Below are 26739 nucleotides of genomic sequence, written 5' to 3'. Positions count from 1 at the left end.
ATGTATCTGTGACAAAATATCATACACCAAAAATCACGTACATTGATCAAATAGTTTTATTTTAAAAAAAAAAAAGTTTTATTGCTAAACAGCTGATGAGCTCTCAGTGCCATTTTTGCAGGACATGGGAGATAATTTCAAATGATCAAACTTTTGCAAGATTTTAGAAAACCATTCTTAATATGGGAAGAGGGAAGTATTGGAAAGACTCAAATTCACTTAAAAATTATTTTATTTAAAAATAGAACTACTTGATCAATTTATCTGATTTTTGGTATATGATATTTTCTTTGTCACGAGTATGTACATCAAAGATTTTTCTTTATTTTTGTTTGTTCATAGGGGAGGGGGCAATTATGAACAAATGTTGAAAAGTCTTTCTTGATTAGGACAATTTTAATCTTTGTCCCATTCAGTGACCCCCCCCCCCCCGCTTTTTCTTTTTTGCTGCTTGCATTCAAAACTATCTTGTGTCTAACTTTCAGTTTAAAGACTTTAAAATTGCTTTTAAATCGCAAAGTGTAAAAATGAATAAATATTGGCATATTTTTTTTTTTAATAAGCTAGGTGTAGCTAGCTGGCATTTCTTGGGAGTATTTTTCTTTTTGTTTTGCCTTTTTATTTCAAAAAGTAGTTGATGGGCAGAAATCAAAAACTCATAATATCAATGCTGACATCTCTCAGAGTTCTATCTTGGGCTGAACTCTCTTCTTGATTTGTGTCGATGATCTCCCAAATCACATTTTTTAGATCATCCGCAGACATTTATACAGTCAACACTATTGTCTATGGCAACACTTCAAAGTCTAGAAATTACCAAGATTTCTGATTCTCTCTCTTCCAACTATGAGCATGTGGTGCAATGGGGGAAAAGATGGCTGATTAATTTTAATGTATCTAAGACCAAGTTCCTCTCTTTTCGTCACAATTGCTCTGACCCTCATCAGGCCTCTATTGAAATGAATGGCTCTCGTCTTGGAGAAGCACCATATCTTGACAAGCTTTTGGGACTGACCTTCACTCATAGTTTGAAATTGAAGACATACATCAAATCTATTGCCAAAATTGCTGGGAAAATGGTTGGATCATTCTAACACTCCAGTAGATATCTCACTGCTGATGCAATCATAGGATGGAGTACTTGTTGCTATATCTGGGTAGGAGCTGCTCGGAGCACTATATTCTACCTTGAAAGGGTTCAAAACTGGCTCGAAATCTAGTAAGTGATGCCCTTTTCTCTTCCCTGCAACCTCTTTCCCAGAGAAGAGATGTTACAAACCTCTCTACTCTATCATTATTTTCATGGCAAGTGCTCGTCTGAGCTTCAATCTATCCCCTGCCCACCTGCCAAACTTTCACAAAAAACACTCTTCTAGCTATGACAACAATTTTCACGACTTTATCTGTGCTTAGATCTAATCACAAATTCTATGAACAAAACTTTTCTTCTAGAAACCTGTGTTTTGTTGGCTTGCTTTCCAGCTGACAAGGCTGTCTTCAAGTCCAATGTAAACAAGTTGGAGTTGTCCCCTTAAATATTTAAATTACACCAGATTTCTACCACTAACGATTACTATGCTGTTGTCCCAGTGACCACTATCTTTTTTTTTTTTATACTAATTTATTTTGTTAAATTTAATTATGGTATTTTTTTAATGGTACATTTTTTATTATTAAATTATGAATTGAACCAAATTATTAAAAAATTGTAAATGATTTTGTTACATTAATGTTTTAATCTTTATTCAATTATTGAATACAAAAAAGCTTCAAAACTTTTGTGCAGATTTGCTAAGAATTTTAAAGTCGGTAATGACTTTTAGTATTTTAGAGTCTCAATGCTTTTAAACACCTTTAAAATTTCGACGGGTTACAAAATAATATATTTTGGTTCTTGTCCAAAATTCTCCCATATTAAAAAACAAAAATAAAATTCTGTAAGATGTACAAACCCATGACAAAACAAAAATATCATATTCCAAAAGTCACATAAATTAATCAAATAATTTTATTTTTAAATAAGAAAATCAAATTCTATGAGTAGCAAAAGAGTGGCTATTTTGTTCACCATTTTGAAAACAACCTAGAAATAAACAAAGGGAGATAACTCAATAATTCAAACTTGTGAGATGTTGTAACGTTTACAAAATCTCATTAATCATCTAAAAATGATTTTCTTTATAAAAATAAAACGACTTGGACAATTTATGTAATTTTTGGAATTGGATATTTTGTTTTACCGCAGGTACATTCATTATACAGATTTTCCATTTTGTTTTCTTTAAATATGGGAGGAGGGGGATTCTGGACAGGAGTTTATTTTTCTTTTCTTTTTCCATACCTCCCCGCTTTCTCCTCTTGCATTCGTCTTTCTCTTCTTCCCATTCATTTACCATCCCACATTTCTCCTTCTACCCATCCCTCACTTGTCCTTTTCCCTTCTCCCTTTTCATTATTTGCTTTTTTGTGATGCCATCCAATGTGCACGGTGACAAGCAAAAAAGAAAAAAAAAAAATAATAATAATAATGTACAGTTTATTACTAGTATAATAGATTTTTGCTCTTAAACCAAAGAAAACATTATTATTCTGACGTATTAAATAACCATTTGTTCATTTTTTTAGTCACTTTTTTCATTTACACAATTTTGTTAATTTTTCTTTTGAAAATCTTTTTAATATAATTTAATATTCGTCTTCATATTTTGCTTATGGGAATTGTTTAATTTGGTATCAGAGTTAAGTCCCCTTTACTTTGGCTCTTCAATGTTATTTTCTGTCCTTTATGTATTTATTAGTTTCCATGGTGCTTATTTAGAAACTTATTTTCTAAACAAAAATACAGAAAAATTTAAAAAAAAAAAAATTTGATGTAGGTACCCATAATGGAACAAAGATGTTTTATTTTTGACCAGAAAATCAAATTTTTATAAATAAGAAGGGACTGTCTTGTGTTGCCAACTTAAAAATAAAAAAATAAGGGCAGATTTCCACAATAATTCAAACTTGAGGTCTGCTTTGTAATGCTAACAATTTTACATTAATTGCTAAAAGTCATAAATTTTGATTTTCCTTGTTTAAAAAAACACTACTTGATCAATTTATGATTTTTGGAATATATCTTTCTTCTGTGATGGGTATATCATAAAAATTTTTCTGCAATTTAGTTTTTCAAAATGAGGTTTCTTCTAAATAAGCACTGTTTCTGTGCATATATATTATTGACACTCTTTGCCAACTCTCATCTGTGATTGTGTTATATTTGCTCATTCTCCCACAGGTCTGTGCTTAGCCATCATGGCGGATGTAGAGGGTAGGATCATGGCTGTATTTCTCTCAACTCTGCGTCGTCCTCTGTCGTTTTTGTGTTGGCCTCTCTGAAGTCTAATCATTGTGTCCTTGTTTGTGTCATTTGGTAGGTCATCACTTGCTGTCCACTTACTAGTGTCCCCTGCTTATCATCCTGATAAAAAATGCATCGAGGCTCTTCAGAAAATGTTATTTGATGTGGTGAATAGATACCCTGAGTTAATGAACTGTACGGCTCGCCTGGTTACTGCCAACACTCGCCGCCGTAGCAACTGCTGGACATACAGGACCAACGACACAAACAGAAATACCACACGGCAGGTCGCTTAAGCTTGCTTCATGAATAAACAAAACATACGCTTTACATTATGACAGGTAGGAACAAATGCGCACACCCTAACACTTCCCTCTCCCAGCGGGCCGCACGTAACCCTCTCCTTTAATCACCACGTCTTATATGCCTCTTTCTCTCTCTGTAGTTTGCAATGTTACCCACAAGTCCTTAAGGCAGAAGGGGGGGGGGCACCAGTCCTGTTGTTACGGTGGGGGATCATACTGCTTTAAAACAATTAACTGTAACGTCTCTGAATCTTTTAGATGAGGATTATTTGTATTATTTGGACTACTGTTCTCATCTTGAGTGTTATTTTTTACAATGTTTTGGCTGATGTAACCTCCAACCTTCTTCAGGTGTATCTTGTTGGACTAGGAATCTGCAAAGAATTTTGAATGGAGACCTTTATTTAATTCACAGGATAAGCATGCTCTTGTTCTATCGGCCATGGTTGGATAGAAGTTTTGAGTAATTTGCAATTGTATTTTGAATGTTGTCCGCAACAACTCATGGTGTAGTGGATAAAGTACTAAACAAAATTCAGTTGTAAAAGTTCACCTTTTTTGGAGGTTGAAGGTTTAATCCTCAGTGCAGTCAACACTCAAAATTTTGACAGAACAAGAGCATGCTACCTCGTGGATTAAATGAAGGGTTCCATTCGAAATTGCATGCAGATTCTAGAGTTCGACAAGATATACCTGAAGATCACAAGTTACAATAACTGAAATGTGCAAATAACACTAAAGATGAGAATGGTAGTCGTAAGAATCCAAGTAATAGAAATTAACGAGAGATGGCATAATCAAGGAGACACACCGGTTCTCATTAAATCACCAAAGTTAAGCAACATTGAGCCTAGTCAGTATGAGATGGGTAACTATTTAGAAGTACCAACGGCTGTATGTGGAACGACAATGATCCTTCTCTATAAAAAAAGGATACAGTCCTGAAAATGCCTTTAGCATGAACTTAGCCTGCTAATTCACATATGCATTGACGCAAGGGAACAGCTGTTGAATTTGAAACTGGACGAAAATTGTGTTCCCAAGCATATGGAGAAACTCTCTCTAGAGAAAGTGTGCAATTCATTTTTTTTAACTTGTTTTTATTCACAGAAAGACAGACAAGCATAAAGACAAATACGTGCTATAATAAATAAAGTTCCTTTCTAATCTCGAAGCCTCTTAGGTCTGATGCTTATTTCAAACTTTATATTTTATAGCATTTGTAATAACTGATGACCTACGTGATCATTTGGGAAGGATGGATGCTTTATCAAACAAAAATCTCTTCAAATTCAAAATTATCTATAAATCAATTGTACATAAATAATTTTCAGCGTAAAATAACTCTGCGAGAGTTGACATGACATAAAACCCAACGAGGACAGTTTCATGAGTAACTTTTATTTAATTTGACATTAAATCCTCATCAAATACCATAAAATGACAAATATCATTTATATCACATCGCATAAGCTATTTATATATTTTGCTTCTAACTGTTGTGTTGTTGAACTGTATGTCCGGCACTTTTCTTTTCCGGGGTGGGATGGGGGGAGGGAAGCAATGATACCGTCAGTATATTACATAAAGAATTTAAACTAATCAGTCTTCTAGTTAAATAGAAATTTGGAGATTATCATTATTTAGAGTTTAAAATACTTATGGATATTTAATTCTGAAGCTCTCTCTCTCTCCATATATATATATATATACACACACACGAGATAAAGTGAAAATAGAAAAAAAAACGAACATGTTTCATATTTCAAGACTTAAGACATCGTATTTAAAGAAAAACATAGAAGTGAATATTTAAAAATATGTGGTGCGCCTATGACGCGAAATTAGCAAACTAATACTAACAAAACAGAACTTGAATTTAAATCAAGATTAGTTATGCTGCATTCCCAATAAAACTTTATACATACGGTTGATATTAATTTAAAAAAAGACCAAACATTCCATGTCATAAACGCACCAAATATATTGAATTCTAACCTCTATTTCTTTGTTAAAAAAAGATATATTCTTTTCATAGATGCAATACATATTTTCATATATTGACTTTTATGTTTTACTTCAAATGTTAAATATATAAACAATTTTTCTAACGTTGGATTATTTTTTTCCATAATTATCATTCGTTCAGAACAAAATTGAAATACTGATTTGGGTCTAAGGGTTCTGAATCGTATGACCAGCAGAGCAATCATCCTCCACACTGATGATTCCCAGAATATGATGAAACATATATGTGGATAAGAGTTTAATAATATTTAGCGTTATTTATATATATATATATATATATATGTGTGTGTGTGCTGCTGCTGCTGATGATTAAGATAGTGATGATGATTGGAAACTGGCAAACTCAGTCCACAATCTGTGTTGATAAAAATTTATACCTATTGTACATTTGTGTTACAAATCTGCAATCGTCATAGATGTAGTATTTACTCGTAAGGAATTTCGGTCAACCCGGCCAGGTTAATAATCCTAATAAGTACAAGTGAAATACAGTAAAAAGTTTCTTGCAGAGAGGGGAAGTTGGCCGGGAAAAAAAAAAATTGTCTCTGAATTCCATTATCCCTCCCCCATAAAATGCAACCTAGATCTCTTGCAGACTTTAGCTTTGCATCAGGTTTAATCTTGTTAAAAATTTTTTAGAAATTTTGAGAATATTCGATGCCTCTGTTCATTGTGAGAGACAAAGGATACTCTCTGTAGGAGCAGCTGCGCGTGTAATTGTGTGGCAAGGGTTGCGCAATCTCCAACCACACCTCTCCTGAATCGGCACTGCTCGAGTCCAGTGGCAAGAAGTCGTCCAGGACGACTGGAAACAATGCTGAGATAAGCGGAGAGCACATATAGCACCTGGAAGTCCTAAATGGTCACCCATGTGGTACTGGCCAAGCTTGAAAATAATTTATTCTATAAAGTAATTTTGTGCTTTCATTATTTTTGTTTTTCTTGTAAAAGTTCTAAAATTTAAAATCTTTACAAATTAATATTTTACGTTTCTTGTATATTTAAGTTACCTTTTCTATGTATTGTGATGCTAAAATCAGCCGTTTTTTGTCAATTTCGTTGCATATCACCATTTATTTTGGCCAAGCTGTTCTATCTTTAGTTGGTAGAAAGTCATTTGTGTTGGTAGCAATTAAACCAAGCAAGAAAACTGGACGTTATGTGTTTTATTTTTTTAGTTAGGTTTTCTTTTGGTTTCGTCAATTGTCTTTTTGGAATGACCAATCTCAGTCGGTTACGTGCATGAAATAGAAGAATGGTTTAATTTTTCATTTTCTTCTTTTGTTCTCTTTAATGTGGTAAGTGTGTATTACATCACGGAATTTGTGTAGTGATAGATGTTGTGCGTCAATATTGTTCATGTTCAACCTGTTGTTGTTGCCGCATGTCTTGAGTTTTGTTGTTGCTACCTGCAGGCAGCAATTACTCAATGCCAGCACATTCACAGACAGAAAACAATGGAAAGGAAGTATTGGTGAGCTGTTTTTTTTTTCTTCATTTATTTTTCCTTTTCCAAATAGATTGTTTCTTCACTGTTTATTTTTCATACACCAACACTGGTATTTACAAATGTATGCACACAAAAAAAAATATTTATTTAAAAAAAAAATTATTATTTTTTGAATATCTTCATATAGTTTTTTTTTTTTTTTTAATATTATTAAAAAACTTTTTTGATTAAAAAAAAAAAAAATTAATAAAAAGTGGAAACTGGTATGTTTAATTGTATGCACACAAAAAAAAGATTTATTAAATTTTTATGTTTTAATTTTTTTAATATTCAAAAATTATATGAAGATATTAAACAAATTTCTTTAAGTATCTTCATGTATATTTTTTTATATTAGAAAACATTTTTGGGAAATTTTTTTTTTTTTTTAATATAAAAATTAAAAAAGAAATGGAAACTGGTATTTATAACAGTATGCACAAAAAATTACTTTATTGTTAATGTTCCAAGACTCTTGTCCATTTTAATTTTTGTAAAAAGAGTGTTACCTTATTTTTTTTATTTTTTATTTCTTTTCACATTATATTAACAGTTTGTATCCTGTGTGTGTTATTTAAATTGTTATATTGTGTCAAACATCCGTGATAAAACTATTCAACCTCCTTACTCTGGTGACTGAGTACATTCTTAGCAATACAACTTTCGAAAGATATCAAGTTGGCTGACCAAAGTTCAACAATTGGAAACAAAATTCATGATGAGATGAATATGCTGAACAAAATGTTGTACATTCAAGCAAATCTCCATGAAAAGTTTGAAAAAAAAAAAAAAAAAAAAAAAAATTCAATTTTATGTTAATAAAAATTTGTGTATTTACCAAGACAAGCGATTTCCTGTTTTGGAAGTCGTCTGCACTAAATGATGTAGCCTAATCATTTTTTTTTTTTTTTTTTGGTAATATTATCTACAAGATCCGTTTTTATTATATATTTTATGCTTTTGAATAGATCCACCATTTTCTTTTTGTTGACATTTAATTTATATGTGAAAAATTAATACTTTTTTTAACAATGTTGAACATTCATTTTCTTTTCCATTTATTTTAATTTATTAAAAAAAATTTAAGTTACTTTTAGGATTATTTTTGTAAATAAACAGTTGATTTATTTTTCCAAAAATTATATTTACAACAAAAAAATTTTTGGTGCTTCTATATTATAATCATGAAAAATTATTGAATTTCAAATGAAATAAATGGTACCTAGTTAATTGTCATGCCTCAAATAGTAACATATCCAAAAATCACGGAAAACGATAAGGTAGAAAATGAAAAAAGATATTTGTGAAATGAAGCGAAACAACTATGTTAGATTACTATAAAAAGATAAGTGGTAGGGGAGATAATTAAGTTCTCCTGCTGATGTAACATAATGAACGTAATTCAAAATGTTGAGCAAATTTTATTTCATCATTAAACTTTATGGAAAACTGTTTTTCATTAATAATTTTCTACCTTACTGTTTTCCATAATTTTTGGATATGTTACTATTCAATATTTTTTCATCATTATAATATAGAAGCACCAAAATTTTTTGAAATTTGCATATTTCAGTGAAAATAACCAGTTTTCAGATATTCTAATGTGTTGACCTACATTTTTGTTGGGGTTTTCCGATTATGGTACACTGCTTACTTTCAAAACAGCTTGTCTTAGAAAATATGCAATTGCACCAAAATTTCAATTATTTAATATTTTTTTACTTTGCCATTTTATTTCATAAAATGTTAAAAATAATTTAAACAAGAAACAAACAGAAAATTAAGTTTCATTAATTTGATACTCTAAGAATGTACTCCACCTGCTATTTCCCATCATGGACCATTCTTTATCTCGGTTTCACTTGCAAAATACTTGTCACCACATAAAGCATTCCGTCGCCATTTTCTTCATTACTTTCAACATTTTTCATTTCTATTAATTCAGTGTCTTTTTTTGGAAACTTCTTAAAAACTGAATTACAATTTCATTGAATTCGTTTTTATAATTTGCTTTTTGTTTCTTTGAACTATTCTTTTTAAAGTATCAGATGTATTTTGACTATATTTTGAGTGATGTACCCACCAGCCTCCTTCAGCTGTATTCTTCATTCACGTGATGTTGTTTCCAGTAAACAAAATTGTTGACTATTTACCCTCCATCCACCCAAAATTGTTGACTATACACCCTCCATCAAAAATGAAAGGAAGGAAAAAATATCCTGCGCCAGTGTTTGTTCATATTCATATAATGTTTGAATCAGTAAAGAAATAAGAAAAAAGACGTCTCAAGTTGGAAAGTTAGGAAAAATGAAAGAAAACAAATGGCAGCATCTCATCATGGAAATAGATTGAAGTTGTCTGACTTGTTATTTGATTTTCTATTCCCCCAAATATTTGAAAGTGATTTTTCAGGCAGTTTTACTTTTGTGACTGGGTGAATACATGATATATATATACATATATATATATATACACACATTGCTAAAAGTAGAACAATAAATCTTAAATTTAAAAGCAGTAAAAGACTGCATTCAAGTGGTGAGTCATTGTAGCTCATTGGTAGAACGCCAAACTGTGAATGTCATGAGTTCGATCTTAACCTATGCTGATGATGGCTGAGAACTAGAAACATACATGTCCATGGGTATACCTTTTATGCATGTAATATTAAAAAAAAATAAATAAAAATGTCTCATAGAAAAATAAGGAGCGACTCGTATATATATATGAAAATGTAAAAAGAAATATTAAAAGTATAAAAGTTTATAACTTAATTTGTTTTTATGAAAAAAATTAAAACTTTTTTACAAGAACATAATTTTCGACCGATCCTTTGGTCTTTCTCAATGAATATATATATATATATATATATATATATATATATATATATATATATATATATATATATATATAACAAAAAAATAAATAACAAAAAGTTTATAGCTCTATAAAAAGCACTAAGGTAGCGGAGGGAGGAGAAAAAATAAGTGTTTTGAAGCTGTTAATATCACTAAAAAACAAACAAAAAAAAACCCCAATAAATCTATGTATATGTAAAGAGATAGAATATTTTACGTATTGATTTAAAATATTTACTTCAATAGTGCTAACTATGAGTAGGGATAGGTAGTAAGCTATGAAAATATATATGGCAATTAAGCTACTCAGAATTTTTTGCATTTTATCCTCGTAAGGACTTTTGAGGCTAATTCGTGGAATAGATGTGATCACATGTTTCTATAAAATAAAGGTGGGGTGGGGGGCCTTGCCCGGTCATAAAATACACTTAAATATATTTTAATTCATGCAGATTTTGTATTATTACAGAGCTAATTCCCTATTGAATATTATATTGTACCTAATATATAGTACTGATTTCAAGTTTAAAAAAAAAATGACTTGGGTGCCATCAGCTAGAATCGAAAGTGAAACTAGCTGCATTTCCTGCCATTTGAGCAGAAGAACAATTTAAGATTAAATTACTTCAAACTATGAATGAATTTGCACATGTGCAAAAGTAACAGAAATATGTCGGCAAGTTGAAATGAACATTTTGTATTTGAATTTGCCGACATATTTCTGTATGCGTTATTCATCGATCCAAACAAAGAGTTAACTCATTCTAAACCATCCTTGGTGTATGACAATTACTTCCTGTTAAGTTTAGTCTTATGTGATCAGTCATTTAAGAGTTTATCAGTTAAATATTCACATATACATACATCTACTGTTTTATTTATATAGATAGAATGTATAGCAAGCTTGTGTGTGTGTATATATGTATATATATATGCATGCCATATATCACATTGACATGCCGGTTCTTGCCAGATCATTGAAGTTAAGCAACGTTGAGGCTGGCCAGATGGGTGATGATTTGGGAAGGCTAGGCGCTGTATGTACCGTGCCAAGTCATAGAAATTTCCAGATTGGTATCTGGGGGCGTATTAATTCACTGGAAGAGATGCATCCCCAGTCTTTGTTAAGACATGCATCTAGGAGAAGGAAACTCTGATGTAAAAACCTGCAGTCTACTACATACTCTGTCCTCTGGCAGTCATTTGTACCGACAAAGGTTAGCATTAATACCAAAAAGTGTGGTTGGTTCTACACAAAGCCTTCACCACTATAAACAAATCATTTGTGTGATTTTCCGAACAACTTAATTGTGGTGGAAGCTCATATGTCGAAATCTACGGGAGAGTCCATCTTATATAAACGTGTGGTCACATCAATTCCATGCATTAACCTGACGAATCTTCATGAAAATGAAATGCGAAAAATTCTGTATAGCTTAATTGCCTGTTTTTTTTTTTTTATTGGCATTTACTTAGTTCCTCCTCATTTTGTATTGTCAATTACTTCTTAATTTTCTCAAATCATTGCTGGGGGTGAAGTGGGGATGCAGTTCAAAGTATCACACAGAAACCTCAAATAGTCAACTGTGTTGAATATGTGAAAACATCATGTATGTTGAAAACCTTGAAGAAGGCTGGAGACCACGTTAGACGAAAATGCAGTCAACAAATAAACATGAGCAATAGCAACTACAATTTGATCATAAAGCAAGTAACTCATGAAAATAACTTATGACTAACATTGGAGTTTCTAAAAATAAATTTCAGCAGACGTTTAGGAAATTGACGCCCACCTCTAAATTCCACAATTTGCATTTTCTTTTTTTATGTGATTCTTATTGATTACAAACTTTCAGATTAAAAAAAAAATTGAACAAAAAATTTTTATGACTTTTATCGTTGTGGTCAGTTTTCAATTATAACGTTATACTAAATTGAACACTTTGTGACCATCATTGAAAAAAATATTGTAACTCTCATGTGACTGGTGTTTATTCTCGTCTAAAAAAGAAAAAGTGGTTAGGAAGGGAACTTTCTTACCCCCCCCCCTCTTTCTCACATCTATCTAATGTATTTCATTCACATCGTCTTGCTTGAAAGAATCCTAACTATAAGAAAATGTCCACTCCAAGAATGGACCTTTTGCAAAATTTTACAGAAAATGTATTGCAGTAAAGTTAGATCCGTTGAATTGTCAGATATTTTTACTTATAATTCCTAGAAAACATTTTTTTTTGTTATACAATTAAACTTTGTATATAATTTCGTTGAATTAAATATTTTTAGAAAATTTTTTTCTGATGCTAAAATAGGAAATTGTTGTGATATTCATTTACAGCATACTTGAAAACCTGTAAAAGTTATTGAGGTTGAAAGAAAGTAAAACTTTATCCTAACCTCCATTTAAAAAATGTTTTTTAATTTATTTTTTTTTTAGACTGGAATAAACACCGGTTGCGTGAGGGTCTCAATATTTTTCTTGGTGATGGTCACAAAGTATGAGTTCAATTTAGTAGAACATTATAATTGAAAACTGATCCCTGACGATAAGTCATAAAAAGTTTATTTTTTTTTAATCTGAAAATTAAGTTTGTAATCGATGAGATTAATGTTAAAAAAGAAGAAAGTGTAAATTGTGGAATTTAGAGGTGGGAGTCAATTTCCTAAATGTCCGCATAAATTTCATTTATAATATTCCAAAAAATATTAAATATAGTGAAAATGAAAATATTCTTTTGAAACATCTGTTAGGATTTAAATTAGAAACTTTTCGCAAAATGTTGTTAGAAACTACGAAGAAGTACATATCCTACATCAGAGGCGAGTAATTTCCATATTAATAAACAGTATAAAACTGTGATGAAACATCTTTTTTTATACAGAACTTCAAGGCCAATGGTTGCTGGAAAATGTTTTGTCTGGATTAAAAAATTTTAAATTTGACTAAGATAAAAAATAATTTTTAATAAAAAGGATATTTGCATTCTTCATGGTTTCTAACAGCATTTTGCCTAATTCTAAAATTTAAAACATTAAATGTTATTCTTTCTCGACTTTTTTCTGAAATAATATTTTTTTCTTTAGACGGATTCAAATTTCCTCAAATGAAATTCTGGTGAATGTCACATCGGCTTAATTTCGGCGACCGTCTTGTAACAAAAACACAAAATCTAAAAAAAAAAAAAAAAAAAAAAAAAAAAAAAAAAATTATATTCAATCGTATTTACAAAAAAAAAATGTGTAGGTGACATTGTTTTATCGCTGAGAAATTCTGCTTCTAATGCTGCTTGCATTTGTCTGCTTTGATTAAAAAAATTTTTTTTTTAACAATTGTGATTGCGCATTTTTTTTTTTTTTTTACAGTTGGTTGCTTTTTTGTCGTGCTGGTGCATGGCTTGCTATCTCCCGTATTCACCAAACTCACCAAACTGTTTTTATTCCTCTTTGAAATGATCTGATCAGTGTTGGCTCATCTGTAGGAGCTCTTCTGAAAATGCAACCCCGACCAAATTTCTTTTCACCAATGAATGTATAATTTATTTATGCTTAGTTATTGCCTACCCAGCATTAATTATTTTCTTTATTTTTATTTTTTTAAATCTCGAATTTTATTAATAATGAGAAGGATACCCGTCCCATAATAGGTAAAATTAATTCTAGGGACAGAACAGTTTTGTAGTACTTTTGTGTTCCCCTTAACAAAGATTAAAATAAATATATAATCATGCTAAACCTTATGTGTGAAATCGTTATTTCAATTTTAATAACACTTATGATTTTGATTTTAGAAAATATTTAAAATTTAAATCTTAAGGAGTCTTAAGAAGAAATTTAGATTCACAGAATCTAGCTGAATTGATATCTAATTTCTCTGAATTAAATTCAGTGAAAATCTAAAATATTTGAATTTTCAAATGGAGAGATTATGCTCGTGTTATGCCCTCTAAAACCCCTGTAAAAAAAAAAAACTCCTAGAAAGTGAAAATTTGCAAATATTTGTTCAATATTTGTTGAAATTTTGTTAAAATCGGAGTTGATTTTTCACCCCCCCCTTTTACTCCCTTTGACTGAAACTAAATTAAATATAGTTCACATTACTCACCTTTGGACCCAGCAGCTGTATCTCGCAAACCATAATGATTATTTAATTAGTTCAGGTTTGAAATCTGTACATAAAAATAAACGTTAAATAAGTAGACAATGAAAAGTTAAGAACTACAAGTACCAAAGGAGAGAGAGAACTGATTAAGTGACAAATATATGGAAGAGGAAACTGACCACATTTTTTTGTTTTGCACGAGTAAGAAAATAATGAATACTAATTAGGCATGTTCTCTTTATGCAGTGAATTTTTACCTCATTTCAACTTTTTTATGTAGTGAATTTTTACCTCATTTCAACTATTTTTTATGTAGTGAATTTTTACCTCATTTCAACTATTTTTTATGTCGTGAATTTTTACCTCATTTCAACTATTTTTTATGTAGTGAATTTTTACCTCATTTCAATTATTTTTTATGTAGTGAATTTTTACCTCATTTCAACTATTTTTTATGCAGTGAATTTTTACCTCATTTCAACTATTTTTTATGTAGTGAATTTTTACCTCATTTCAACTATTATGTAGTGAATTTTTACCTCATTTCAACTATTTTTATGCAGTGAATTTTTACCTCATTTCAACTATTTTTTATGCAGTGAATTTTTACCTCATTTCAACTATTTTTTATGTAGTGAATTTTTACCTCATTTCAACTATTTTTTATGCAGTGAATTTTTACCTCATTTCAACTATTTTTTATGTAGTGAATTTTTACCTCATTTCAACTATTTTTTATGTAGTGAATTTTTACCTCATTTCAACTATTTTTTATGCAGTGAATTTTTACCTCATTTCAACTATTTTTTATGTAGTGAATTTTTACCTCATTTCAACTATTTTTTATGTAGTGAATTTTTACCTCATTTCAACTATTTTTTATGTAGTGAATTTTTACCTCATTTCAACTATTTTTTATGTAGTGAATTTTTACCTCATTTCAACTATTTTTTATGCAGTGAATTTTTACCTCATTTCAACTATTTTTTATGTAGTGAATTTTTACCTCATTTCAACTATTTTTTATGCAGTGAATTTTTACCTCATTTCAACTATTTTTTTATGCAGTGAATTTTTACCTCATTTCAACTATTTTTTATGTAGTGAATTTTTACCTCATTTCAACTATTTTTTATGCAGTGAATTTTTACCTCATTTCAACTATTTTTTGGGAAAATAGAATTTTTAGAAAGTTTGTTTTGCTATTGCATATTTATTTTTATTAAAAAAATAGATTAATAATGAAAAAAAAGTGCGAGTTACGTAGGCATGAGAAATTCACATGAGAATTGGTAACACAATTTTATTAGAATCGTTCCAAAAGTAAGGCCTCCTATTTTTTTTAACTTAAAAACTAAAATATTATAGAGCTGCGGAGACAAGCATTAAAATGAGCGACCTTTTGTGCTCCAGAATTTATTTTTCTACATAATCACCACCATTCTCAATGAACTTTTGCCAGGAATTCAATGACACCTATCTGCTTCTGATACATGTCCATGACGGGATGCTTTCTTAGTCTCATACTTTCAATATCTACAACAGAGAGATGAAACTTTCAAGTCATGATTGCATAAGCTCAGTTATAACAATGCAATTTGAAATCCCCCTCTGATCCATTCAGGTGAATAAAAATAGAAGGTATTACTTTTGGAACGCTTCTCATGCAGGTAAATTCGTACGAGTCAGCATGGTATGACTGTTGATCAGCTTGATTCTGTTGTTGGCATTCTTGCAGGCGGGACCATGTGAAGGTTGCCAGCATCCTTAAGTGAAAGTGATATTATGGAACTGGATTAGGATTCAAATTCGGTGCACGCAAATTATCAGTCTGCGTTGTTATCCTCCTAATTATGGTTATGACTATTGGTGAGAAAAATGAAAACAAAAAAATAACTTGAATATCTAAATTATAATTCATTATTCAATAGGTTAGAAAATGAAATATGTTAAACAAAAACGTGAAATACTTTTAATCTATATTATATAATATTTTAATTTTTTTTCTTTACAAAGGAATCGCTTCTTATCAGAGTCTGGAGGCTACTCAAAGATAAGGATTAATGAGTCGACAGTAGTCATTAGGACAGTGTTGTAATCGTTGGTGGTGGAAATTTGGTAAATTGAATGCATAAGAAGACACTTCAAGAACTTGTTTACGTTGGATTTGAAGACAGTCATATTGTAGTCAGCTGGAAAGCAGACAGAGTTCCACATGTGTACAGTTCTAAGAAAACAGAAAACAGCTTTGTTCTAGGAATCTACATTTATGTTTAGGCACAGATAAGGAGTGGGGGTATTTATTGATAGTGGTTTTAGCTAGACAAGTGTTTTTCGTGAAAGTTTGGCAAGGGGGTGGGAACCATAGATTGGAGCTCGGATGAACACTTGCTATGAAAATAACGATAGAGCAGACAGGCTAGCAACGTCTCTTTAGCTGAATAAAAAGATAATTGTGGATAATTTACATGTAAGAACTTATAATTCACGATACAAGTGAGAGAATAATAAAACCTAATCAATAATCTGATAATGAATGGAATGAATAATCTTATGAACATTTAAAAATTATCACATTCTTTTAAATGCCATTCTAATTGACTGTCAAGTATGAATTATCGCCCTTGGGTTAATGAAACAGCAACAATAAAATCAGCTTTTTAACTCCACATAAATAATTAAAATTCCTTGGTCTTTTGGCAAGGAGCAAAATGTATCTGTTCTGATACTATACATTTTTTTTTCTTCCACTGATTCAGTGAAAAATCTTTCTAGACTGAGGCAATTTAAAATTTTGTTCCAATATAGAATGCTCCCCTCCTTTTTTTTTTTTTTTTTTTTTTTTTTGAGGAACTGGGTTTTCTCTTACATTAAAAACCGATCTTGTATCTAACTCTATCCTCTTAAGGAGGAAAATAGACTACAATATTAGATTACCTCCTTGTTGATTTCCTGGGTATAAATTCTAAATGCAAAACCAACACCTTACAGGATTGGCCTTTCCAATTGACTGACTAAATGCAAGAATCAACTCCAAGGAGAATAATCCTGCTTTCCTTCCGATACATTTTTTTTACTAAGACTAATCTCTAAATCCAAACCAAATTAAACCAACAAAAGCAGCTTTTACTCAACACATGATCGATTTTGAATGGTTGAATGATAATTGTAACCATAAAAATGAGTATGTCCACTAACATTCAACTAACTTAAATAAATCATGCGTTTTAAATGTATGCCATGTTTGTTTGTTGGTCACAGAAGTAAAATGTCTGATTATATCTCTGCCATGTTTTTACCCAAGTTTCTTGCAAACAACTAAGAGTAAATATAGTCTTTAAATGTTTGCCTGATAAATTTTCAACTTAGAAAGAAACAAAGAATTACACATGAGGAGAATTCTCCGGGAATTAACAAGAACAAATTGTCAATTGAAACCTGAATAATAATCAGTAGTGTTTACACAATTAATCAGAATTAGAAAATCGGAACTTTTGAGGGTATTGGAATTTGAAAATTTTTTAGATTAATTTTTGATCCCAGAAATGATTCCTTTAATTTAATTTTTTTTTTGTTTGTTTAAAACTTAATTTTTTTATTGATGATACCGATGATAAATATTTACTTGATTTTAAACAAGTAAAACTAAATTTGTTGATCATAACAAATTTATGTAAAAATGGCATCAGGTAAAATATTACAGGTAAAGACCACGAATGATGGATAAAGAGAAAAAAAAAATGTGAAAAGTATCGATTAAAATCTCACAAAAAGAATATAAAAAATATCTTGAATACAAAACAAACGGTAATTGTTAATAAGTATGTCAAATAAAATTATTTTTACATTTAAAAGTTGATGAGAACTATTTGCTGAATCCCCCCACCCACACGCATTCTACTTTTTAAGCAATTTTAGAATTGGAATCAAGAATTTAGAATAAAATCAGTAATTTTATTAGACTTGAGGGAAAAAATATTGGAATTATCCCATAACTAATAATCACTTTCAGAAAGACATACAGCAAAGAATATGCATAAATCATTTTTTTTTCTGAAGCAAGTTTTAAATATGAATAAAAAGTTTTAAATATGAATAAAAAGTTTTAAATATGAATAAAAAGTTTTAAATATGAATAAAAAGTGCATATATGAAAGCTCAAATTCATTTTACTGATAATCTATTGAGCTGAAGCCATTTATTGATTTGGGACTTTATGTATCCCCGCCTCTCAAGTGCGTTTCTTTCCTATGCAGTTGCAAATGGGTTTAATAATTCAAATTTTTTTATAAATATATTGTGTGTATTTAGCCAGCATGTTTTCATTTAGGCAAATGTTGCTATATAAGTGTTTTTGTTTGAGACTTTATTTTTTCATTTTTTTTTTTTAAATTGAAGAAATATTCTCCTCAAACAAAAACGCATGGTTATTAAATAACATATATATATAAAGCCATTACAGTTCAAAATTTCGTTTTACAATACAAAGCCTTGAGTTTCCATTGCATGTTAAACATCTATATATGCACGGGAGTTTTTTTTTTTTTAACTTAAATTTTTATTTTAATCAAAGAAAACGCCTATCAGGCATGTGTATGTAGTGTGATGTATGGAAGTGAAAGCTTGCCAGTGAGGGTTGAGGACATGCGTTGCATGGAGAGAAATGATATGAGAATAATATGATGGATCTGTAATGCAAGTTTTAAAGACAGGCTTAGGTTTGATAAAGGAAGATTAATCTGACCAGTATAGAGAGATATGTGCAGAACAGAAGATTTTGATGGTATGGCCACGTTCAAAGAATGTGTGAGGGTTCTTGGATTAGTTAAATGTAGAACAGTTGAAGTAGCAGGTTCAGTTTACAATATGAGAACTAAGAAAACATGAAAGGAAATGATAAAAATAAAAGCTGTCCAACACATACCAGCCTGTAAAATGAACGTGAATGCAAATATGATGATTTTGAAACCACTGTAAATAATCCCCCCCCCCTTTTTTTTTTCAATCAAAAATATTTATTTAATCAATACTATTAAACTGGAATCTAACTTGAAAATATATATATATATATATATATATATATTAGTTATGTCTTTTATTTTGCCTGTGGTACTGTTTTGAGTGGATTGCATTACCTTAATGCTAATTGGGAATAATTTTTCCCTTACTCAATTAGCATTCAGGTAATGCAATCTTCTCAAAGCAGACAAAATAAAAGAAATAACTACTAAAAATGGAGTATATTTAAGTGGTGAGAATGGACTCAATGGCAGAGCACTAGACTCGGTACCTGAAGATCCAAAGTTCGATTTTCGCCCGGTTCAGCCGTGTTGATGAATTGTATGACAATGTGTTCACAGCCAATATATTTTAAAATATATATGAGGTTGACAGAGATATATTGCAATTGTGAGAAACTCAGGATTTCATCATCAAATGAAGTTGCATCCAAAACATTGCATCAACATTTTTTGATTCCAATTCTGCATGTCTTTTGATTGGTTGTGAAATCTTCCATTTATTTTTGAGTCGAAGTTTTTTTTTCTTATTTATATTGTTTACCTGTTTTAGATGTTTATTATCACATTTTGTTATATTCACATTTTGACCGCTGTATCCACTGGCCTTCTTCAGATTAATTTTTTCGGGGTTGGTAAATGTGTAAAATGTGTTTCGTTTGGACTGTTACTTACATTTTGATTGTTGTGTTTACGACGTTTCAATGCGGACAGTGATCTGAAACCAATAAATACTGGGATAGAAATGTGGCTTTTTTCTTTTTTTTTTTTTGTTCCACAAATCAATCAAGCATTGTGGGTGGGTGTAACAGAGTGTGTAGTGTATGCGCATATGTAAATGCATGCGAAGTGACGTCCCCGGTAAAGAAAAAAAGCTATCAAAAAGAACGATCACATGAGAAACGTCACGTCTGTACCAATGAGGAAATATTGCTACAAAGAACAAACGAGTTGTATTTATTTCCCATTCTTTGTCTTGATTTCCTTTGTGACTGAAACTGCACACAACGTGTGTTGGTACTCGGTAAATGTTACAGAGATGGAAAAAAACATTTTCTATATTGTAATAAAATTTATCAATATTTAAGCAATTATTTATGTCACCAGTTTTTTTTTCTTTTCTTGAATATTGTTTAGTTACGATTATTTCTGAATGTGTTTACAGAGATAATAAACAATAACATATAAGAAACTAAACTCGTAGGCTTCAAATTATGAGAGTTTTGTATTTAATTCATCACTTGCCTCTCATCACATCGCATCTCATTCATTATTTCCCGTTACAACATATTTGATAGTGATCAGATTGACAGAAAGATTCATAAACACGCGTCTCGTTAAGATTATTGATAACAAGATTCCCATTTGGAAAGCCTGAGTTGTCCTTTAGTCCTCACATTCCATAAGTTTTGTTTCTGAGAAAAGAATTGCTGTTTTCTGGATCAAAACTATTCATATTTTATTGTTGACTATTTTTTTACCTTGAAGTAGTAGTAGCGTGTGTATATATATATATATATATATATATATATATACACACACACAATTGCATCGACATTATATATATATATATATATATATATATATATATATGATGTCGATGCAATTGCTTGATTCCATCTAATTCTGGGTTCTAGCTTTATCATGAAAAAAGTATATGTTAACAGGTATTTATTTATATATATATATGCACCTTCTTTTGCCTCCCCCCTCTCCCATGTGCGCACATATCCTCTTCATTAAGGAGGACTGAAGGCATGATTGAAAATTTTGCTCTTTTAGAAAAATTTTTATTTTTCTGCAGGAGACCTTTTGTATTTCTACACATATCATTATATAAGAAATAGAGAAAAGATATAAACATATACAGTTTTTATATTTATTTTTTATATATATTAGCTCCTTACATCAAGTGGTTTCATGCATTGTCTGCAGTAATTTCCATTAAAAAAAAAAAATGAAAAATTTTCAGACAATAGCCATATCTTTTGAGAAAAAACATCTAAAGAAGGCTAGAGGTTACAACTGTTGAAATATTGTCTAAAAACATTGTCTTGTATAGAGGTTACAACTGTTGAAATATTGTCTAAAAACATTGTCTTGTATAGAGGTTACAACTGTTGAAATATTGTCTAAAAACATTGTCTTGTATAGAAATCCAAAATTGCCCAATAAATGATTAGCTGTTTCCTGTGGTATGATGGCTTTCTCCCAAAACAAATTATTTTCTTTGAAGAAACTACTCAATCGATAATGAGTGTTAACGATATTTTTTGACAATATTCAAGCATAATGCCAACATGTTTGTCTGTCCCTATTTACTTGCCTCCTCACAAGAGCAGAATTAAACACAACTTAGTTTTTTTTTATGTGAAAGAAAAGCCAGCTCCCCCAAAAAGGGGCATTCTAGATTAAGACAAAAATATAACTTGTCTCAGTTTAAAAAGCTTTCTTCTTCTTCAAACTGGGAGTAGAGAAAGTGAAGTGTAATATAAGAACAGATACTATACTTTGTTCTTAACCAAAAGCTGTCCTATCAACAAAATTTTGTAGAGGCAGATAAGTCTAGATATTTCTCACTTGCATATTACATATAACAAATCCAGAATTCAGTGAACTATAAATTTCCCTGAAATCTATGCATATTTTCAAACCGAAAGTAGCTAAAATTATCTGCCCTTACATAATTTTTCTGACAAAACAGGCAATCCTGTTTACATTTTGTTTGAATATTATCAAAAATATAGTAAAACCGATTACTAAACTGCCAATTTACATTCGTTAATCCTTATCCTCAAGTGGCTTTCGGGACCTTGCTAAGTAGTGACTCTCTTGTCTCCGCCCCCCTCCAATATTTATCAAGTATTGTTTTTATTCAAGAAAATGATCCAAATCATGATCTAGCATATAAAGTTATCTTGTCTGATTTTCAAAATCAGACCTAAATAGCATTTAATCTAACAAATCAAACTTTGCTTCTGACTAGCTACTTTTAAAGTACCTTCTCCCACCTTTGCAGAAGTCTTCATCTCACCTTAAATAGTTGATCTTCATACCTCCTCATATTCATTATAAACGTAGCCAGCTTATTAAGTAATTTCAACAACACTGGTGGCTCCATTGTTGGATCATATTATTGGCCATATAATAATGTATTTGGCCACAATTTATTTTTAAAATTACTTGGTCCAGTGTGATGTATGGAAGTGAAAACTTGCCAGTGAGGGTTGAGGACACGCTAATAGGTAATATATTTTACATTATTGAAACATCAAAATCAAGGGGAGTTAATCACATTTTTAATTAAAGAATATAATAAAATTTGTCTCCCTTATAACTAAAATTTAATTTCTTTTCCTGTATGGGTTTAAATGACTTTACTGTGTCCCAGTCAACTCTGGATAGGTACAGGACGTGTTAAATAAAATTTAGTTGTTTGAAAATAAAGCTGAAACCGATTTCACGGTGGATAATTAGTGACTGTGCTTTAGGAAATATTTTCTATAATCTTTGTACAAAAAAAAATTCAAATATGAAGCAACATTTTTACTTATTTTTATCTTTTTTGAATATTTCAGGTCATCCCGTTTGAAAACAGGTACAGCCCAGCAGCGAGCGCCACTGAATGTGACCATGTGACAACCAGTAGCCTTGTCCCCAACTCTGGATGCAGACAGCACACCCGGCAGAAGACCACGCCGGTCCAAAGAATAGCCACGATTCCAAGTGATAACTGTCTCAAACGTTTTTTCCATCTTTATTCTCCTTAGCTTATCTTGTTTGAGCTTGGTATCTCTCTCTCTCTCTCTCACTCTCACTGGGCAGAGAGTGTTTTTTTTTTTTTTTTTTTTTTTTTATATAATTGTTTTTGTCTGTGCTGGTCGATGGCTCGATGTGTCCTGTTGCGAGCATGTAAGTGAGGAAGAAAGAAAGAAGGGAGGGGGAGGATGTAAGATGTCTGTTTTTTTTTTTTTTTTTCTTTAGCCACTGCTGCCATGGCTGCTGCTGCTACCACTGGGCTTTTCTTTCTAAGGGAAATAACTCTTTTCAGCCTCATCTGTTTGTTCATTGAACCTTTAAATTAATTTTGCTTGTCTGCTGCTTTGTCCAACATTCAACAGTTCATTTTAAACTCTTTATCTAAAAACATTATTTATGAATGTTATTGGGTTACAATTTCTGATCACATCTTGTTAGTTACTTGTTAGAAACTCTTCCAGCATATTTTCTAATTTAAATTTAGATTGAATACAATCTACAGGATGAAAGTATATACTCGGCCAAAATCTTTTATTCAATCAGTTTCTGAGATCTATTTTGATTTAGCTTGCTGATTAGATAGATTTTTTCCTCCAAATAAATATTGAAATAAAAACAAAGAAAATAGTTATATGATCCCAAATCCTGTTCAAGATTTTATTTAACAGATCCTTTCTAAGTGCGAATTATGTGTCTATTGTATTTTAGTTATAAAACAGCCGTTTCTTCAAACCTATACAATCAGAGCATTGATAATTCCAAGTTTATATCTTATAGATATAATTATATATGTTGTCTGTATATATGTAAACGAAAGTTTTCATGTGTGAATTTGTGGAAGATGGTGTGAATGAGTTAGCACTGTGTTATATATATATATATATATATATATAATAGTTTCTGATCCAAAAATAATCTTGTATCAAGCAAAATTAGTTTTGATAAAAATAACTTATTTAGAATTTGACTTAATTAAAAACAAAAATGCAGAAGAATCTATATGATGAACATGCTCATCATAGCATGTCATATTCCAAAAGTCATGTAAATTGATCAAGTATTTTTATTTTTTTTTAAGTAAGAAAAAATTTAACTATTTTTAGTGAAAGAAAACGTTTTCTTTTGACTATATACAAAATTTTGGTCGTCAAATAAGTTGCCTCCCTTGAATTTTAATATATTATAAAACATGGTGGCTTCCATCTTGCTTGTAATAAAATTTGATGTTCTTAGTTTAAAAACAAACTACTTGATCAATTGATGTGACTTTTGGAATATGACATCTTTGTTCTATTATTTGTATGTATATTTGTTTTTTAATTAAGTTTAATTCCAAATAAGAACAAAAAATAACAGCCATTTCTTCATAGCCATACAATCAGAATATTGAGAAATGCAACGTATAGGCATAATTCTTTAGATATGCAAAAAAAAAAAAAAAAAATTGATTTTGAATTAAAGCCAATTTTACTTGATACAGGATTTTTTTTTTTTTGTGTTGGACACTGTTTTAATTTATCTTTGCTCTGGAATTCCATATTAGAACCCTAAGATATTTTTATATTTGAACTTGACTACATGTTTGTGTATTTTTAAAGATTTAAATTTTCAAATCATATTCCGAATAAAAATTACACACAATTATGTCAAAGTTGTTTTATTTTCAAACAACTTTTATTTTCAGTTTTATAACATAAGATTTGTCAAAACAGCATGTTTCTTCTGGACAGTATTTCTCAACCATCTTAAACATATTCATTTGTACTGAGGAAAAAAAAATCAATAAAAAAAAAATCAATCGTTTTTCTAAGTACAAACAAAAGATGCTTCAAGCCTACTGTTCTGCAGAAAGACACTTAGACAAATTTTATGTTATTATATGAAACTGAAAATAAAATTTGTCTGGAAACAGCTGTAAACAACTTTGATAATCTTTTGTGCATTCTTTATTTGGAATATGTTTTGAAAATAATTTAAATCTTTATATATATACATATATATATATATATATATATATATATATACACACACACACACACACTCAGCCGTGTTTCACTATATAATGAAATATTGAGCTGTTATAGTTTTTGTAAATTGATGATAGCTTTTTGTAGTTAACTCGGAGTTTTCTAATTGATTTATGTATATATATATATATATATATATATATATATATATATATATAACACAGGAAGAAATTAAAAATTTATATATATATATATATAACACAGGAAGAAATTAAAAATTTATATATATATATATATATATATATATATATATATATATAACACAGGAAGAAATTAAAAAAAAAGAAAAAAAAAGACTAAACAAGGATTTTAGATTCATAATGCATTTTATATTATTCAGTACATTGCAAACAATAAGAATTTTTGTTGATAATACAAAGACAAACCTTCTGTAACTAAAACTTGGATCAGTCACGTGCAAAACCAATAGAGGGAAACAAGTCCTGTGAAAGGGAAAAAACCTGACAGTTGGATGACTTTTGGTAGACACTTTATGATTTTGTTTAGATTTGACATCACAATGTTTAGTTATAAAAGCTCACTTTTATATTAGCTTGATATGTTAAAATGATTTTCATTCTGATGATCTGCTGAATAGTAAGGAGGCCATTCAGCTCCTAAAATATATATTAATAAATATAGCTGTGTTACTTGCTATATTTATGAGGGGAAAAATGCTCAGTATTGATAGTAGAGCGATATATGCTCTGATTTTGATGAGCTTTGACATAGAATCAAGTGTTGATGAACATGAGAAACTGCCAATCACAATGATTGACAGTCTTTGATTCTGTCTGCACTATGTGTTCATGTCCGTCCTGTTTAATTTTCTTATGAATTTCATAGTGTCATTAATATTTCTTATATTTTTTGAGTACACCAAATTGGAATTAGGTGATTGTTTTTTTTTTTTTATTTTTTTTTTTTATCTATTTTCTAGAATCTGGGTTGAAGCTTTTTAATTGAGGATATTTCTCAGCTGTATTTTGGATTCATCTATACTGGACAATCCTGTTTTAGCTGTGGGACTAATTTGGGTAGTTAGATGACTATTCAGATTGGTTTGTATACTAAAGCATCTACGTTTTGTTTTTCAAAGATGTGTGTGTGTATGTGTATATATATATATATATATATATAAATAAATTCTATAGGCAGTAATAACTATTTTTAGTTTATAGTATATATTAAGAAGTCTTTGATAATTTTTTGATTTCCACTCACAAATGCTATTACAGATGTCAGATTTTTGTGAATTGCAGTTAATGTTTGTAGGCAGTGGTGGGAGATATCAGTCATTTTTTTTTTTTATTTTAATCAAAAACCAGGTTCTCTTTCTCTCTCTCTTAAGTCAAATCTTTGCTACAGATGAAGTTGTGAGTCAACAATTTTTGCAGGAGTCAGATTTTCTTATGTGTTTGAACTAAACCAAGAGAGGGCAGTTATAGATTTTTTTTTTTTTTTTATAAAAAATGATTTATTTATGTAAAATTTTGTTTGTGCTGTGTCATTAATATTTCTTATATTTTTTGAGTACACAAAATTGGAATTAGGTCATTTAAAAAAATTTTTTTTTTTTTAATGTATTTTCTACAATCTGGGTTGAAGCTTTTTAATTGAGGATATTTCTTAGCTGTATTTTGGATTCATCTATACTGGACAATCCTGTTTTAGCTGTGGGACTAATTTGAGTAGAGTTAGATGACCCCCCCCCCCCAAAAAAAACAAAAAAACTGTAAGAAGATAAAAAAAGGAAGCTAATGTCTTGATTTAATGAAAGAATTAATTCTGTTTTCTTCATCCTAATTTTTAT

General features: G+C 30.1%; 1 protein-coding gene across 7 annotated transcripts in view; it reads left to right on the top strand.

Moving 5' to 3' along the window:
• Window positions 1-23524, top strand: part of LOC145291914 (nuclear distribution protein nudE homolog 1-like) — a 165578-nt gene extending 142054 nt beyond the window's left edge. Inside the window, exons 9-11 of one of the 7 annotated variants that reach the window (XR_013869491.1) lie at window positions 3281-3313; window positions 13108-13263; window positions 22719-22854. Coding sequence is in view for 4 of the 7 variants with exons in the window: in XM_080137755.1 (XP_079993881.1) it covers window positions 3281-3313; window positions 22719-22779 (94 nt within the window). In the remaining 3 variants the exon portion in view is untranslated. Of the gene's footprint in view, window positions 1-3280; window positions 3416-7091; window positions 7151-13107; window positions 13264-22718 lie in introns of those variants that run through there. The other 6 variants (XR_013869493.1, XR_013869492.1, XM_080137756.1 and 3 more) reach the window with 6 other exon arrangements.
• The last annotated feature ends 3215 nt before the right edge of the window (window positions 23525-26739 follow it).

Source organism: Euprymna scolopes, chromosome 13 (genome assembly GCF_053919585.1).
Source record: "Euprymna scolopes isolate OS-2025 chromosome 13, ASM5391958v1, whole genome shotgun sequence".
In the NCBI taxonomy this organism is placed as follows: Eukaryota; Metazoa; Mollusca; class Cephalopoda; order Sepiida; family Sepiolidae; genus Euprymna; species Euprymna scolopes.
This window is presented reverse-complemented; position numbering and strand designations above follow the sequence as displayed.